This window comes from Thunnus albacares, chromosome 24 (genome assembly GCF_914725855.1).
Source record: "Thunnus albacares chromosome 24, fThuAlb1.1, whole genome shotgun sequence".
Taxonomy (NCBI): Eukaryota; Metazoa; Chordata; class Actinopteri; order Scombriformes; family Scombridae; genus Thunnus; species Thunnus albacares.
In genome coordinates, this window is record NC_058129.1 from 17,070,943 (window position 1) to 17,087,380 (window position 16,438).

General features: G+C 36.9%; 1 protein-coding gene across 1 annotated transcript in view; it reads left to right on the forward strand.

Moving 5' to 3' along the window:
• Window positions 1-13,331: 13,331 nt before the first annotated feature.
• The window catches only part of LOC122976244, a 1,153,509-nt gene continuing 1,150,402 nt past the window's right edge, over window positions 13,332-16,438 (forward strand). The window contains exons 1-3 of the mRNA XM_044344621.1: window positions 13,332-13,672; window positions 14,761-14,830; window positions 15,856-16,290. Of these exons, the coding sequence (XP_044200556.1) occupies window positions 15,903-16,290 (388 nt within the window). The 5' untranslated portion in view covers window positions 13,332-13,672; window positions 14,761-14,830; window positions 15,856-15,902. The remainder of the gene's footprint in view (window positions 13,673-14,760; window positions 14,831-15,855; window positions 16,291-16,438) is intronic.

Here is a 16,438-nt window from a genome sequence, read left to right on the forward strand (position 1 = left end):
AACATTTTTTCCTTTAATTTTTCAACGTTAAATCTCTGTTGAGCTGTTCTGGAGTTCTGGAAAAAGGTTGTGTATTGATGTACCACTTATTCAGGTGATATTTTAAAATTACACGAGTTAAACCTACTGAACAGTATAATATTCAATTAGTCAATACTGTACTAAGTAATGCAGGTTGTAGGAGGACAACAGCTTGTTAATACTCCTACAATGCTAATCTGGACATATTTAAAGTAAACTGTCAACTCTGTGTATTTTCATTTTTAATCACTTGGTAAGTCCATAAGAAATACTTGATCTATAATTGCTCTGGAAATCAATAATTACCAGCATTACCTTTTAAGATGTTGTAAATTTCAACTGAATTCACACTGGAAAGCTCACTTGGTGTTGTGAAGTGCAGCCTCACAGAGCTGCTTAACTGTAGACTCTAACCCAACCTCTCTTGTTGAATTAATTATCTTTTTTTATATAATTTAATATTAGTTTTGATTTATGTCATTTTTTTAATCTCATCTCATTCATTGCACTGTTTTTTTTTCCTTTTTTTGTCAGAAGATTTATTGTGTTTTCTAGCACATGCAAACACATCCATGTATTACTCAAGCATGTTTCATTGAAATGACCTCCCCATGACTGTAATAGGAGAAGTAAGATCAATGGATGCAAAATCCTGACAGTCTGAAAATTAAAAAGAAATATTTGTACTTATTAAGATTATACAAATCAAAGACACAGTAAGTCTTCACTTAGTGGAAAATGACAGGGTGAAGAAATCTTCAAACAAATACAGTAATAATGTTTATAAAGATTATTGCTTTGCGTCTTCTGTTTCTCTAGATTTCTTCTTTGTGTCGGAGTCTCTCAGAGTCTTGCAGGGCGTGTTGTCAAGTGTGACTTCCTGTTTGACTTAACCACAGAGGAAATTAGAGCTTGTTTTAGAAGAACTAGTCCTGCAAGTATCTCTGGTAGGTACGTGACAAAACATGCATGTTGGATTTCTAAAATGCATGCATTATCACGTATTTAGTTTTCAGAGTGAGGCTCCACCAACCATAAAACCAATATACAGTTCTGAGAGTCCATGTCTGAAATAGAATGGAAGGGTAACATGTGTTGTTTACATTTTCTTCTATTATTTTGTTTTGTTTTGTATTGTGTTTTGAAGTCCTTTCTGCTGCAAATGTGGAGGGTACCCACTTGATTTTATCTAACTCAGGTTATTGAACCTTCATTTTAGTCTAAGTTTAATTTAACAACGCATTTTTTCAAAAAACAGGAACTGAGTATTTGACTCCCATCATTTACATTTAAGTCAGACAATATGTCAGGGCAAGTATGAACAGGAGGAACAATTAGAAACCAACAACTATTTCAATGTACATACGGGCCTCGTGAGTTTTCTGTTAAGAATTATTGTCACACCAGCTGTTTGATGTGATGAAATTGCACCATTTTAACTACAAATTCTGAGTTTCCACAAAGTGAAATGTGACAATGGGAAACAAAAAGTTGGACATGTGAGATTTTCACTCGACAGCAACAATAAGAGTCATTGCTGTAAAATCAAGAACAGCAAAGGTCTAATCTTCACTTTGAGCGGCTACGACCTTTAAACACTGCTGTCATGTTAACACATCAGTAATTTCACACAACTATTATTTAAAAGAATTTTTGACATTTAGATTAACTTTAACAGTCCTCTCTCCATGGTTTTAAGTTTATTATTAACAAATGCAGTGAAGTATTGATTTAAGGTATATGTTTTATTGTTTCATTTACATACTGTAGGTAAGAAAGTAGTATTTCTTCCACAACTGTTGAAGTATGAAGTTATATTCAAGAAGTATTTCTTAACTTTATCTTTAAGTTTCACTTTTAAGTTTTGTGGTTTTGACTTTTGAAGTCAAAGGAGTTCGTTTCCTGTAAAAGGTTTGTATAAATATACAATCACATTTTCAAATGTATGAAAAATCCAACATTTTTAAGTCCAATTTCAATAGACTATGATGATAAAATGCCTTATAAACAACATAGAGAATTTGTTTTTGAAAAAAAAATAGTCTGATTATTGTTTTACCAGTCATAGTTTTACAGTCTACATTTGAGCCGCAGACCCTGAAGCTCTTTATATAGACTGTGTGTGTGTGTGTGTGTGTGTGTGTGTGTGTGTGTGTGTGTGTGTGTGTGTGTGTGTGTGTGTGTGTGTGGCTGCAGTTTCTCATGGGGTGAGGCACTGAGTCGTCTGTTTCTGCTTCAGTGAAACTCTGTAGCTGAAGCTGCCACCACCAAGACATTATAGGCCATAGAAAGACTGTGTGTGCATCTCTTATCAGTATTGAAGGGCATCATTTCCACTGGGGATGGGGAGGACATGACCCTCTCACTTCCCAGTTGTGTCCGTACATTTGCACTTTTACAGTTTGAGTCACTTTGTGGACATTTATTTTTTTGCCATTGGTTTCTCCTCTCAGGCTACACACAGGCTGCCTGAAGGCCTGAGGGGTGTTCCATCAACGCAGCTAAAGAAGGCGTCAACTTTCACTTGACGCTCAGGCCGTTCCACTAACGGAGCTTAGCTGCGTCTAGTCAATGCTAAATCTAGCCAGTCTGGAATAAGCTTGAAGTGTGCGTGTGCACGGAGTACATAAGCAGCCACGAATAGTCGATTGTCGAAAAGATGATACTATTTCGCAAAAAGAAGAAAAAACTATAAATATAAATATAAAGCTTGTCCAGCAAACTGTCTTTAAAATAAGTTATACTGTATAATGCTCATCACTGCTAGCACAGGGCATATGCAAAATATAGTGTATATTCGCTTCTGGTGTGTGAAATTACTTGTAAATAGTCTGGGTATGTTTTATGTTGTATGCTTAACTGGTTGTCGTCTTATGTTTGGCAGATGACAGGCACTGTGATGCTGAGGTTGACCAGACTGGTCCACTGTCAGTGTCACCACAGCATAAAGATACTGACACCCAGTGGGAGGTTCAGGCGCTGATGGATCACAGCGACTCATCAGCAGAAAATAAGAAACTAGTATGTGTTTTCAATGTTTTCATCAGCTCTTTAGCACTCATGTACAAACAGTGGGTACAAATAAAAAATAAATAAACTGGTACATCTTCACTGTAAATCTCACTTGAATTTAAATGTGACAAACTTGCATCAGGGGCTTTGTGACCACGTCAAATTACTACAATGTGTCAAATGTCAAGCCAAAACATTATGAGGAAGGCGACAGTTTAGTTCACCTTTTGATGTCAAATTGTAGTTTAATCCCAAAACATTTAGCACAGCTATCTATGTGAAATAAACAGACTAGCAATCATAATAACCATCGCAAGGAGGCAACAGCTACTATATTATGGCTTTGAATAGACAATTAATTAGCCTACCTGCAGGATTTCCCCTGACCCGCGACACAGGAGCACCCGGCCGTCTCAATAGTGCCGGTTGATGTGGTAAGGACCCAGGCAAGAGTGACCATCAGCTTTACTTTGGCTGAGCTGGACATCGGCTTTCATAAATACCAGGTCCTCGATGTTGTGAATTAATACCTTTCCAACTTTCCCACTGTGGAGGTATTGATAAGCATCTGTGCTTTTGTAGTTGAGCATCGTAGATAGATCCACCCCGACAATCAACACAAAATAGTTAAAAATGTCCTCGTATGTTATATGAGGCCACTTGTTCGTGTCATCCCCCCCCCACTCATTGATAGTTTGAGGGTGTGGCACCAACCTGCCATTTCCGTTTTTTAATGTTTTCTGGAAGTGCTCCCAAGACATCGTTAGTTTGTTAAGCTGACGTTAGTTGGCTCAAGCGATCAAACGGAAGTGCCGCACAAAACCGGAAGTTGTACCAACTGTCTACTTACGCGTTCCAAAATAAGGTGATTATCACCTTATTGAAGAGAAGGTGAGAGAGATGAGAGAGGTTAGGGATTGATTATTGATCGCTGTGGAGTTGTCAGGAGGTCGAGGAAAGATGGAGGAACACAGGCTATTTTCCTTTCATTCATCGACTGAGAGCACAGAGAGGTTGGTGGAGAGACAGCACTGCACAAAAGATTCATGTCATTCCTCCTTCGCTTACCCTCTCTCTCTTTTGTGTCGGTTTTGTTCGGATCTCATTTTCCTCCTTGTGTTTAGAAATATTGAATTAAGAATGAAGGTGAGACAAAAGAAAACAACAAGGGAGGATGAAAGGAAAGAAAAATGGACAGAAGGAAGGAAAAGCACACTCATATGCACATAAGCAGTATTTACTTTACTACTAAACAGAGCAAATCAGCAGGAAGAAAAGACTTTCCAGTTTCCAATTCACAAATCAAACAAGCGCTCATTAAAACCTCGTCGTCTCCAGTCGTCCCACAACTCACTCCAACAAATTCCACTTCATGGAAACACACACATTTCACCCCGAGACAGAAACCAAACGTAATCCTATGATTCATTTCCATTCAAATAACACAAATCCAAGAGAGTCTTATTAATGATCGCTGTGAATGTAGCCCACAGATTTCTTCATCCATTTATCAGTGTGAGGATGAGTGTGTGTGTGTGTGTGTTTCTTTTTACATGCATGCATACGTTACGCACATTGAGTGTAAGCTCACTCGAGGGGTGACATATTTTAGAAAATAATTTATTCTGAAAGAACAAATGGACAACACAGTGTGAGTCGGCTGATCCTCCGTGGCTTTACTGATTTTATATTAACTGCAAACTGAACTTAGTTGGAAAAACACAACAGCAATGTAAAACAATAACAATACAATATCAAAATCACTGTATAATATTAAAATTTCAATATTTCAAAATACAGTAATCATGCATAAACTAGATATTTCCATTTAAAATCAATAGGTTAATAGAATCACACACACACACACACACACACACACACACACACACACACACATATATATATATATATATATATATATAGAGAGAGAGAGAGACCAGTGAAATGTAATAATCACACAAATGGGGATGATGGTGTACACTTTCAGACGAACTCTCCTACATGACATTTCTTGTATGGAGTGAGATTTGTCTCATGATTTGTGAGAACACAACGACAATCTGTGTGTAAACGTGTAATCTGTAAATATAAACATCTTCCACAAATACAGAAAACAAATTTGTAAACTCACAAAAATATTATGCAAATATAAAAACGGATCTTCAAATACACAAACAAATTTCACAAATAAAAAAAAATATCTGTGAATACATTAAATTAATTTAGAAAATAAATGAAATGTATTTGTGATTATCTTCCTAATGTAGAAGGGTTAGTCTCGCCTTCACCTCACTTTTACCTGCCTCGCCCCGCGTAGTCACTTTTACCTGGCTGGTCACGGCCACTTATGTCACTTCCCCTTTTTGTTAGTATGTTACTTTCCATATAAGGGAAACGCCAACAGCGCAATCAGGTCCCATTCAATTACCATCCGGGCACATTATAAATACTCATTGAATACACACACACGGAGAAATGTTCTCCTGTCGCGTGTGGCAGACTGCTATAGTCCTCGGTGACCAGCTGGCAGACAAGGAGTTCGGTCTCTCTGTTCGAGGTGCAGGCAACCCCAGCTTTTGAACACCCAGATCCGCGGGAGACAGATTTCACCTGTAGAGGTAGGCACTAATAGTTGTTGTTGTTTCCTGTGTAGTGTTGTATTGAGTTGTATCGAAAATGATGAGTTCTTTGTGATTTAGGGGTCCAGTGCAGAGGAGCAGTTTAGCTGCGCCTTAATTGGCCGGGGTTATTATGGTAGAGGGAGGATGAAACAATTAAGCATATCATATTGAAGGTCACGGTTGGATATTTGGGATTTTTTTTTTTTTAATTTTTCTTTTTCTTTTCTTTTAGGATTGTGTGCTACTGTTTTGCCTATAGTTTTTTTGTTTTGTTGGGGTTTTTTCTCTTTCCTTTGTTTCTTTTGCTTAGTTATATTTAGTGTTTTTGCCTCTTTTGGTTTAGTATATTTTAAGTGATTGGAGGATTGGTTGATTTGTGTTATCAGACGAATCCACTACGCCTCAAGGACCCCGTCAGGTGTATTCATGCTGTTTCTGTGCCCCTTTATTTAGCTTTAGATACCCGGGCTGTACTGTGTGGGGGCTCTAGCCGTATGGGTTGTTGTGCCCCTGCATGCAGATAAGTATTACACGGCACCTAGGGGTGTTAGTTTGGTGTGTGTTTGCAGTGGTGGCAGTGCTGCGTAAGCACATGGTGATATAGTCGTGGGAAAAAGCGGTTATCCTGTACCAGTCAGCCTGGCTTGTTAATCATATGTTGTTTTTTCCTTTAGAATGATCGTGAGGGTGTGTGAGGTATTTTAAACTCTTAAATACCTACTTAGCAGATATTAACTTTATTATATTAATAAATTGGTCTCTGGTTGTATTACAACATTACTGTCATTTTTTTAAATTGATCCTTTAAAATAAATTTTGATACAATTGTACTTGAAGCCACGTCTCTGTTTACTTTCTTTACACTTATCTGTGTGTGTTGACCTGTATAGAGTACGTGGTCTTGGGCGAAGCCCAGGTTAAGGTGGGATTGGCCTTACCCTCCAGTTTGGCAGGTCACACTAACATTTACAACTTTCCAACAGGCATTTGTGAACTCAGTTTTTATTTTTTGAAACAAACTTTCCGCCGGTCCGACCGAAAATCCAATCGTGTCACTCGGTCATTTGCGGATAGCACGTGATCGCCTGCTGCTGACGTTATTTACGCAGTTCAAAGGAAGAACACGCAGTTTTTCTATGAGCTGTCTTATTTATTTGTTGTTTTTTTTTTTTTTTTAAATAATCAATCAGCAATAAGTAACGTGTATTCATTGTTTTGTGTTAATGTCATACAGTGAGTATTAGAGTGTTTTATTTGTTCTAAGTATATTTTCTAGCTCTCACACTCTCGTCTACATTTTGTTTGAGTGTGAAAGGCACCAGGATATTTGTGAGCAACGTTCAGCTCTCTGAAGCGATGGTTTGGCTGCTTCTTCAGTTGGCAGTTATCAGCCACCTCATCCTTAATGTTTGTCATTTATTCTATCAGATGGGTAAAAGTCACAAAGCACTTCACATCTTATTAGTAGTGTAGCCTTACTAATGTAGCTGCAATGTCTGTGTGAACCGCACTGTGATGAATTGTTAAATATGGGACACTGACAGGATAACCATGTATATTAATTAAGGGTTTATTTATTATAATAATGGCAGCCATCTTGGCAGCTTAAAAAGTTCATTGTTCAAGAATTAAAAACAAAATGTTCATAAATTAACAAGCACTGTTACATAGATGCAAAAATACAGTCATTGCTTTTTTACCTCGTGATTAGTTATTCTTACTGACTATGATGTAAATTCTACCAACTCTATAGTGAGCAGCAAATGAAGATTTCAGACACTTATGAATGATCATTTTGTGTCACCACTGACAGATTTAATGTAGCATAACAGTAATTTATACGTCTTCCATCTCAGAGGTAAAGCATGCTGAGATGATATTTTAACTATTATACATGATGTGGACTCTAGATTTAATTGTTCCACTATTAATATTTATACATTCTAAATATATTTTACACTTTAATTACTTCAAGTGAATATAACCTGTAGGTAGCAAATATGCAGTGATTTCACACACAGGATTGGTGTTTGTGTTGTGAGGCAGTAATAGTTCAAAAATGATTCATAGTCTTTCCTGATTAATGAAGTGAATTTAATTTTTATACAGGACAGCCATGTACAAAATAGTCCATCAGTAGTGTGTGTTTGTAATTACGTAGCTGAGATCAAATCCTCACAAAATGTTTCCTCCTTATTGTTCCAGTTTTCATCCTCACTGGTCAGATACTGATGAGGAAATCAGGTTCTTGGTGAATCTGATCTGTGCAGCAGCAGAGAGAGAACAGGAGAGAAGATACTGGAGCTGTTATCAGTGTGCAGTTATGAAACGTTCCCTTTAAATGACAGATACATGGGTGATATTAGGAAGGAATGGGAGTGTCATTTCATTCTGGATCTGTACTCTCAGGTGAACTGTGAAACTAAAACAGGCAGAGTCCTTCCAGCATTAGTCAGTTTTCCAGTCACCTACAGTCCAGTCCATAGACCTGTCAAAGAGAAAGGCCTCCATCCTGCTGGAAGTGCTGAAACTCCAATCAGAGAAGAAAGAAGTGAAGTTGACAGGCTGCTCAGATGAAGAGAGTGAAGTGAGGAGTTTCCTACAGTGTCTGCCTTATATCTCATCTTATGCCTCCTGTGTGGAGCTGCCAGAGGAGGATCAGACTGAGCCTCTGAGTCTGACCTTTGCTGACTGCAGGGCCGTCTCCACCATCCTGAGACACAGCAGCCGCGACACACAGCTGGACCTGAGAGACTGTGAGGTGGAAGACAGCAGTCTGGACCTGCTGTTTCCTATCCTAGACAGAGTCCGTCTCGGGTAGGGAAGAATAACCTAAACCAGAGAAGAAACTTGTTCACAGTAATGTTTCTGCATGGTAACAGTCTGCTCTTTGCTCTGTTTGTCCTGTTCAGAGCCAGTAAAGCTGTCCTCCTCCAGCTGGTGTCCCTGGTTCCTGGGAGCAGTGACAGGGACACAGTGAGATGGGGAGAGTCCCTGTGTAGAGCCCTGGGTGGAGAGCTGGACCTCAGTCACACCACACTGAATCAGAGTGCCTGTGAAGGTTTGGCCAGGATGCTGGACTTCTCTGACAGGCTGACAGAGCTGGACCTCAGTCACTGTCAGCTCACTGACCAGCTGCTGCACAACTGACAGGTGGAGTTGGTGTGAGATTCAAAACAGACAAGAAGTTTAATGAGCTGAGAGGATTGCAAGGTGGCTTTTCTGAAGAAAAATGTTCCTTCTTAGGGAGGCAGAAAGAGACAGTACCCCTGCTGACAGCTTACAGCACCCCAAGTTTATTATAGAGTTCCCCAAATACACTTTCAAGGGGAGATTATGTTGAATTTAGATTTCAGGAGAGACTGAAGTTGCTGTCAGTGTGTATATGAGAAGACAATTATATCTGTATAGTTAGAGGTTTGGTTCGGTTTCATTCTATCATAAAGCAACCGACACATAACACTTTTCCACATATTCACAAAGAAAACAATCAAATAAAAACCCAACACACAGAAACACAAAACCAACAAAATAAATCAAACTATTAACAGTATATAAAACTATTAGTGTTTAACATAAAACTGAAGAGTGATGACAGAGGATAAAAACACTAAAAGTCATTTCCATAGTGGTCCTGCTGACACACATCATGACAACAAAGACTGCTGCGCCCCGTTTACATTACTGACTGAAGGTGCTGACAGATTTAATTATAGTAGCTACTCATTATACTAATTGTATATATTTACTAAAATAGTAAATACATTCACCATCTCTTTTCTTATCATTTATTTTAAGAAAATGTTTTTATACCTGTTTTTTTTACAGAACTACAATAAACACTGTAATTTTATAATACTGTCTTTACCTAATAATAGAATAGTTTACATTTAGTTATCTGGGTAAATAAACATGCACACAACTAGTTTGCCATTACTGTGAGTACCATGAGAAGAGCAACAATCTGGCTGCAGATAATCTGTATTCACAGCAGAATTTATTCTGATTCTCCAGAGGAAATGAAGTGTGATGATTTACTTGAAGTAAAAAATATCCTGAGATCTTTGGAGTTCATGATGCATCCTGAGGATGATCACTATACTCCAAATTATCTCACTGTTTAAACTTGGAATGGATGTGGAACAGCTCAGTGCTGTGAATTACAGTGTTAGATCATGCAGTAGTGTCAGAAAACTTCAATAATTAATGAAGATACTCAGCTGTGCGATCAAAATGACCGACTGACAGCGTGCACATACCTGCTACTGTATGAAGACGAGAGGTTTTTCACTGACTGAAGAAAAGACATAATCAGGTGGATTTTAGTTTTTATGATCACAGTTTTAGAGGTGTGTGTCTCTTTGTGTTTGTCTGAGCAGATGATATCTTGAAGTATTGATGCAATGAAGGTACGATCAGGAGATTAATCAAGATAACGGTAAATTATCTCAATGTGATCTTAAAAATGTAAATATAATTTTTACTTGAAATTTTAAATTGGCTATTGCAAGAGATAATGTTTATTTTTATGCCTATCTTTTTTTTCCCTTTTCCTCTTTAAAATACCAGACTCTGTGTAAATTGCAAAAGCAGACACAGAGACTTTTGATCGTATAAAATAGGTGAAAATATGGCTCTAATGTGAGATCATGGATGTATCGTGAGACTGACAGCGTGAACAGGTGCATTGTGGGAAACAATCTGTGATGCTGTGATCTAGTCATCTTGTTATTGATGAGAGGAACGAAGCTTTCTGAAGCACTGGATCAATATGAAACAATTGCATTAAAAATGGTTCACTGTTTCATCAAGATAACGGTAAATTATCTCAAGAATGTGATCTTAAAAATGTAAATATTTTTTACTTGCAATAGCTAATTTAAAATATCAAGAGATAATGTTTATTTTTTATGCCTATTCTTTTGTCTTTTTTTCAGAGACTTTTGATTGTATGAAATAGGTGAAAATATGTTTTAAACTGTTTGCAGCTCAGTGACTTTGTGCCAGAAACAGATGTAGTGAAACGACTCTTGATGCAACAATGCAAAAAGAAAATAATACTCTTTTTTGTTTTTTACCTTCAAATAAAATGACTGTCCTGAAATACTGTGAAATGCACAAATGTAAATATTATCAATAAATAACTGATTAAGTCATATGTCTGTAGTTTTTTATCCTTACATTATAATTAGTCATACAATACATCATTTTTTATGTGTATATGGATGATTTATTACAGTTAAGGTAAGTATGAACTGTATGAAAAAATTATTAGTTACTATTGTAACATGGAAGGTAACAAGAAGTGGAAAGATATTTGTGTTTAAAAGTATTAAATATGATCAACAAGACATATTCAAGTTGGAGTAGATCAGTAAAATACTAAAAGAACAAATGTCCTTGGATATTTATCAGTATTCTGCACAGATGTTTCTGCCTACATATCACAAAAGATACTTGATTGTAGATGAATATATTGTATGAAGCTTCCAGATGAATTACCAGCTTCTCTTTAGGATCTGAATTAAACACTTTTTATTCTCATTCATTCATCTCTACATTTATTACCGATAATAAAACCAGTAAGATCTTTCCAAAATATTCTAGTGTGAGAACAAAACCAAAAATAAATGTAGCAATGTTTCAGACAGAGCTTTACAAAATGAACAATTTACACCAACATCAGCTTTAGACTTTGTAATGTAATGTTAACTGATAACATTTGTGAATAATTATACTTCACTTCTCTTTTTAGTGATTTGATATTTATGTGGTCATATCCATATACTTCCACTTTAATGAATAACAGAGTTTATTAACTGCAAGAGAATCATTTCTATTTTATTAGAAAGACACATAAAACACATCAGAGGAAGGCATCTGTTTGTATCAACCTGTCTTCACCTTTTATGTTTTACAATAGACGATCTTTGACTCGACTGGCTCTGACGTGAGATCACTGATGTATTGTTAGACTGACAGCGTGAACAGGTGCATTGTGGGAAGCAATCTGTGACGCTGTGGTCTAGTTATTTTGTTATTGATGAGAGAAACAAAGCTTTCTGAAACACTGAATCAATATGAAACAATTGCATTAAAATGGTTCACTGTTTCGAAACATTTGATACAGTCAAAATGCTGTCAACCTGCTGGACAACTATTGACAAGAAAAGAAAAATTGTCAAAAATAAAGCCCATTGAAACTTTTCCTGCTACATTTCTATGACTTGTCAACACACTGGTAAAGTTGACTGGTAAAGTTGAGTTATTTTTAATGCAAAAGTAATTAAATTCATCAATGAAGTAATTCACCACGTAATCAAAAAAGTGCATACATCATGCCTGCCCTGAAAGAAGGAGGACCAAGTTAATCCCATGTAATTTTCTACCTACTGGATGTATTTACATCATATTTTCACTGATCTGGTCCTGGTCTACAGGTAGTGTCCCTACACTCCAAAGCAACCAGAATGTCTAAATATGGTTCAATTGTGAATCAGCAGCCTTTTATATAAGGTCTTACCATAGGAGGAAATATGAAACAGTTGATCTGATTTGATTTCTGAGAAATACTCACTTCTAATCCTAATCCTGATCTAATAAAACTGTAATCAGAACCCAATTATGATAATAATTCATTTCAGGTAGTCACTGACATTATCTCATCAAAAACAAGAAGAATGGTTTGCCACAAAGCACTATTATTGTGACTATTCAATGGGTATAACCCCCAAAAATGACACAAAAATGCCTCGTAACAGGGAATACCAAGTCAACCCCATGTTTTTACCCACTGGATGTATTTACTGTTGTGTTGTGGTTACCAACAGCACAATAACAACAACACACGGTGAGTTTGTGCTTTGCACAGCTGCTCCTGAGAATACTCCTCGATGTCTGTCAGTGGAAAAATGACATAAAAATAAAATAAAATATTCCTGGGCGATGGAGGAAATATTCACATCCTTTGCTTAATAGCATGCAAGTATTATAGCAAAATGTACTTAAAATATATAAAGTAAATGTTCTCATGCAGAAAAATGGCCATTGTGAATGTTATGATATCATATCATCTATAAGTGGTGCATTAATTAAACTTCACTGTTTTAGTTGAGTTTAGTGGTTTAGAGAGAGAGAGGTGAGGATATCAGGCAGAAAGGTATTAACAGTGCAGAAATTGTCCTACACATAAACAGCGTACCTGCTACCCCCAGCTGTACCAGCTCTCGGGGAAGCTGTGACACAGCAGAACTGGTGGTCCTGAGCCCATTTCAATGTAATGAGTCCTCACACCAGGCTGAGACACAGAGGAATTATCATATCTGAACGCTCAAACATAAAACTTAAGTATCAAAAGTAAAAGTGCTTGTTATACAGAAGAATGCCCTCTGTGATCCACATCATCAAAAATATTGGTGGAATATTGGATAATTTGACCTCTTTAGGCCTTTAACATTCATTTCAGTGAAAACTATCTGATAAGTTTAGAGAGGAAATCACTCTTTGTGAACTGATAACAACTCATAGACTGAAACATGACAAGGAGCTGAAAGTAGACACCGCTTTATAGAAGTCACAGGCTGAAGAGCTTGGAAACCACTGGTTTAATCTTTAACACCGCATTGTGTTTTATATACAGTATATGTAGGCTACTTCAACCTTAATCTGAAAAGTAAAAAGTTGATACTCAAGTAAGAACAGTAGCTCTTCAAGTACTTCACTTGAGTATCACTATGGATATCTCCTTTTGTTTTACAGTCTGAGTTCATCTTTCAGTCTTTTCTGGTTGAATGGCGACATCTTGTGGATTCAGTGGGACCTACAAGCTTTGCAGAGACTTCATACAGGATGTGTCGTCATGCAACAAAAGTGAAAGTAAGACAGATCAAGAGTCATTCAGCCGCTGTACACGGGGCTGTGCGACTGTATTTATAAAAACTTCGAGCAAACACACACACAGAGAAAGCCTAACCCTCTGTAAGTGATGAGGAACTCAGAGCCTGTGCTGCAGGCTGCAGGTGAGTGTAAGGAAGAGCGTTAAAGGTAGATTATAGTTGTACCGGAACTTTAGAAGGAGTTTCTGTAGGTGAAAACAGTTGTTAGGCGCTTTTTGAGGGCTTAAAATGTTCCATAATGAAGCGGTACAGCGGGTAGTTAGCTATGTATCCGAGCATATAAATGTTTTTAAAGCAGAGATCACAGGGAAAAGTTGCGAACTTTAGAAAAGGGTGTTACGGAAGCATCCATAGCAACGGACAGGGTGCATCATGGGAGCTGTAGTTTTTCTTCTTTTTTTTTGTATCTAAACAAATCAGACGTTTTCTAACAGCTAAGATCACCAAGGTTAAAAGACCGATAGAAGAACAGCTGAAGAACAAGATAGTGAAGCTAGCCCAGAGGTGACGTCACTAACGGAAAAATAACGGAGAAAAAAAGAAAGAAGCTGAACTGAAACTCGGAGCTCACGGTGTTAATTAAGACTGAATATATTGGGGTTTTTTGTAGTTAACTATACACACACACACACACACACACACACACACACACACACACACACACACACACACACATATATATATATATATATATATATATATATATATATATATATATTACATTTTTAAGTGTATTTTTTAATGAGACGAGTAAACTTTGTGTTGCTGTCAGTAAAGTAATGCTGCTTAACTGACGAGCAGCACGTTAGAGCCACCATAAGTAACGGTTCCTTTTTGCTTTATTTTTCTCCTTTGTAAGAATTATTTCTTTCCAGCTTTAACTGACCTGGTTCAAAGACGTTCGGATATAGTTTTTTAAAGAAACATTTTCTTTTATTCGGCTGGGAAGCAACACTAATCTAAACAATGGAGGTCGTTTTGGAAGCACCATCAAGCCACATATTTTATTATCATTAGCCTCATTTCCATAAAGTTAACCATTTTCAGCTTTAAGTATAGATCTGGTTTTGTATGAGACTAAATTATATAAATAAATTTTAAAGCAATAATGGATCACATTTCTAACAAGGCCACTTTCAGTCAATCTTGGAAATCTCTAGCACTATTTACTTGACAATATTCTGTGTTTTTTGGTTGTTTGTTGTGATCAGGAAAATAACATACCAAAGGCACAGAGCAGCTGATGGAGTCCATCATCAGTGGATACTTGGAGGCCTGTGTGTAAGTGTCTTTCTCTGATATACAGTCTGTATGTGTCTGTGTGCAACAGGGTCTAGGCCAATAGTTTTTACTTGCTTTTCTTTGTCTTTCTTCTTTGTCAATGCAACATAAATTTTAGTTGGAAAAACTACTTTTATAATAATAATGAAACTATATTATGGCATATTTCTTAATAATAGAAAGATGCAGTATAATGTGATTCACAATAGATGGAAAATGCATATACAAAATGGAGAAAAAATGTGTTCAGGTTTCTTTTAAAAGTTGCAAATAAGGTACATATTCTCAAATGTGTGTAAATAAGTTAAAAGCAGGCTGCAGTTTATTAACCAGGCTCATAGATTGAGCATTACAATATAAGATTGTGTTATCAGTTCAGAGGTGGCTGCTGCCTATTTCTAAGTATGACAAAACATAGCTTGGCTAGCTTTTCATGTATGTGGGTCGCCTTTTTGCATTAGACTTTTAGTGAAATTTGGAGTATTAAAATATAGTATCAAGTTTGAAACAAGGAACCCAAGAGGGTTAAAACTGAGATTCCTAACAACAAACAAACAGTAAATCAAAGACTCACCCAGAGCTGTAATTTTTAACCCTTTTACGGAGAGTATGATCTTTTTTTAATAATTTAGTGTGTCTGAGAGCTTCTTAAACAATCTCAAAATGACTATGGGTTCAGCCAGGCCTTTCTCCTGTGCAGCAAACAATAAAAATATAATGTGGAGATAAATCTGGCAATATGAGACATAAGACTATAAAAGACAGATCTGGGGAATATTTTGATTCCCTGCCCTCTCATGTTGGGTGGCACATTCTTTACAAGGACCAGGTTTCCATCTTGGAAGTGATAAACACCATTAGAATTTAACTTGAACTATTTTTTATCACATAAGCTGCATGGTGTTTAGGCTGGCCTGCAAAAACATTTCCCTGAAAACACTCAACACAATATAATAGTTGATACATTACAGGCAAAATAATTATTTTAATTAATGTTTTATTTAAGCTTGTATTTTGTTCTACAGATCATTGAAGGTTGGTTGGTGTGCAGAGCATATAGAGGAAAGGACACATGGCTTGTACATCACGGTCTGCCTTAGAGTACGTCAAGAGTGCCAGATGCTACCTTGTGAAAGAATTAACGAGTCTCTCTGTGATTGTGGAGAACTTGAATCAGCAAGGAGTTCTCGAAGATGAAGAGGTCAGTAAAATACAAGCAGAGACTGATGACTATGATAAAAGGAGGAACATACTGGACAAAGTCACAAGAAAAGGAGAAGATGCCTGCTATGAGTTACTCAAGATTATTGACATGACGAGGAAGAGGACCTTAGGGAGGCCATCGCTCCCTGAAAAAAAGAGTGTCACTTCTACTGGGACCAAAAAGTTTGACCTGCACTACTGGATCAGCTGCTTTTCTTTCAAAGACGACACACAAATGAATACAAACTACTTACAAGGTATTTTAAAGGAGCATTCTGATTAATAATTGTCACATTTTTATTCATGACAAATGTCTTGATTTTATATAATGCACATGAATGTGTCTTAGTGCAAATATGTATCCAATGTTTATTAATAGTGTCTAAGTGCACAGCAGTCAAGTCA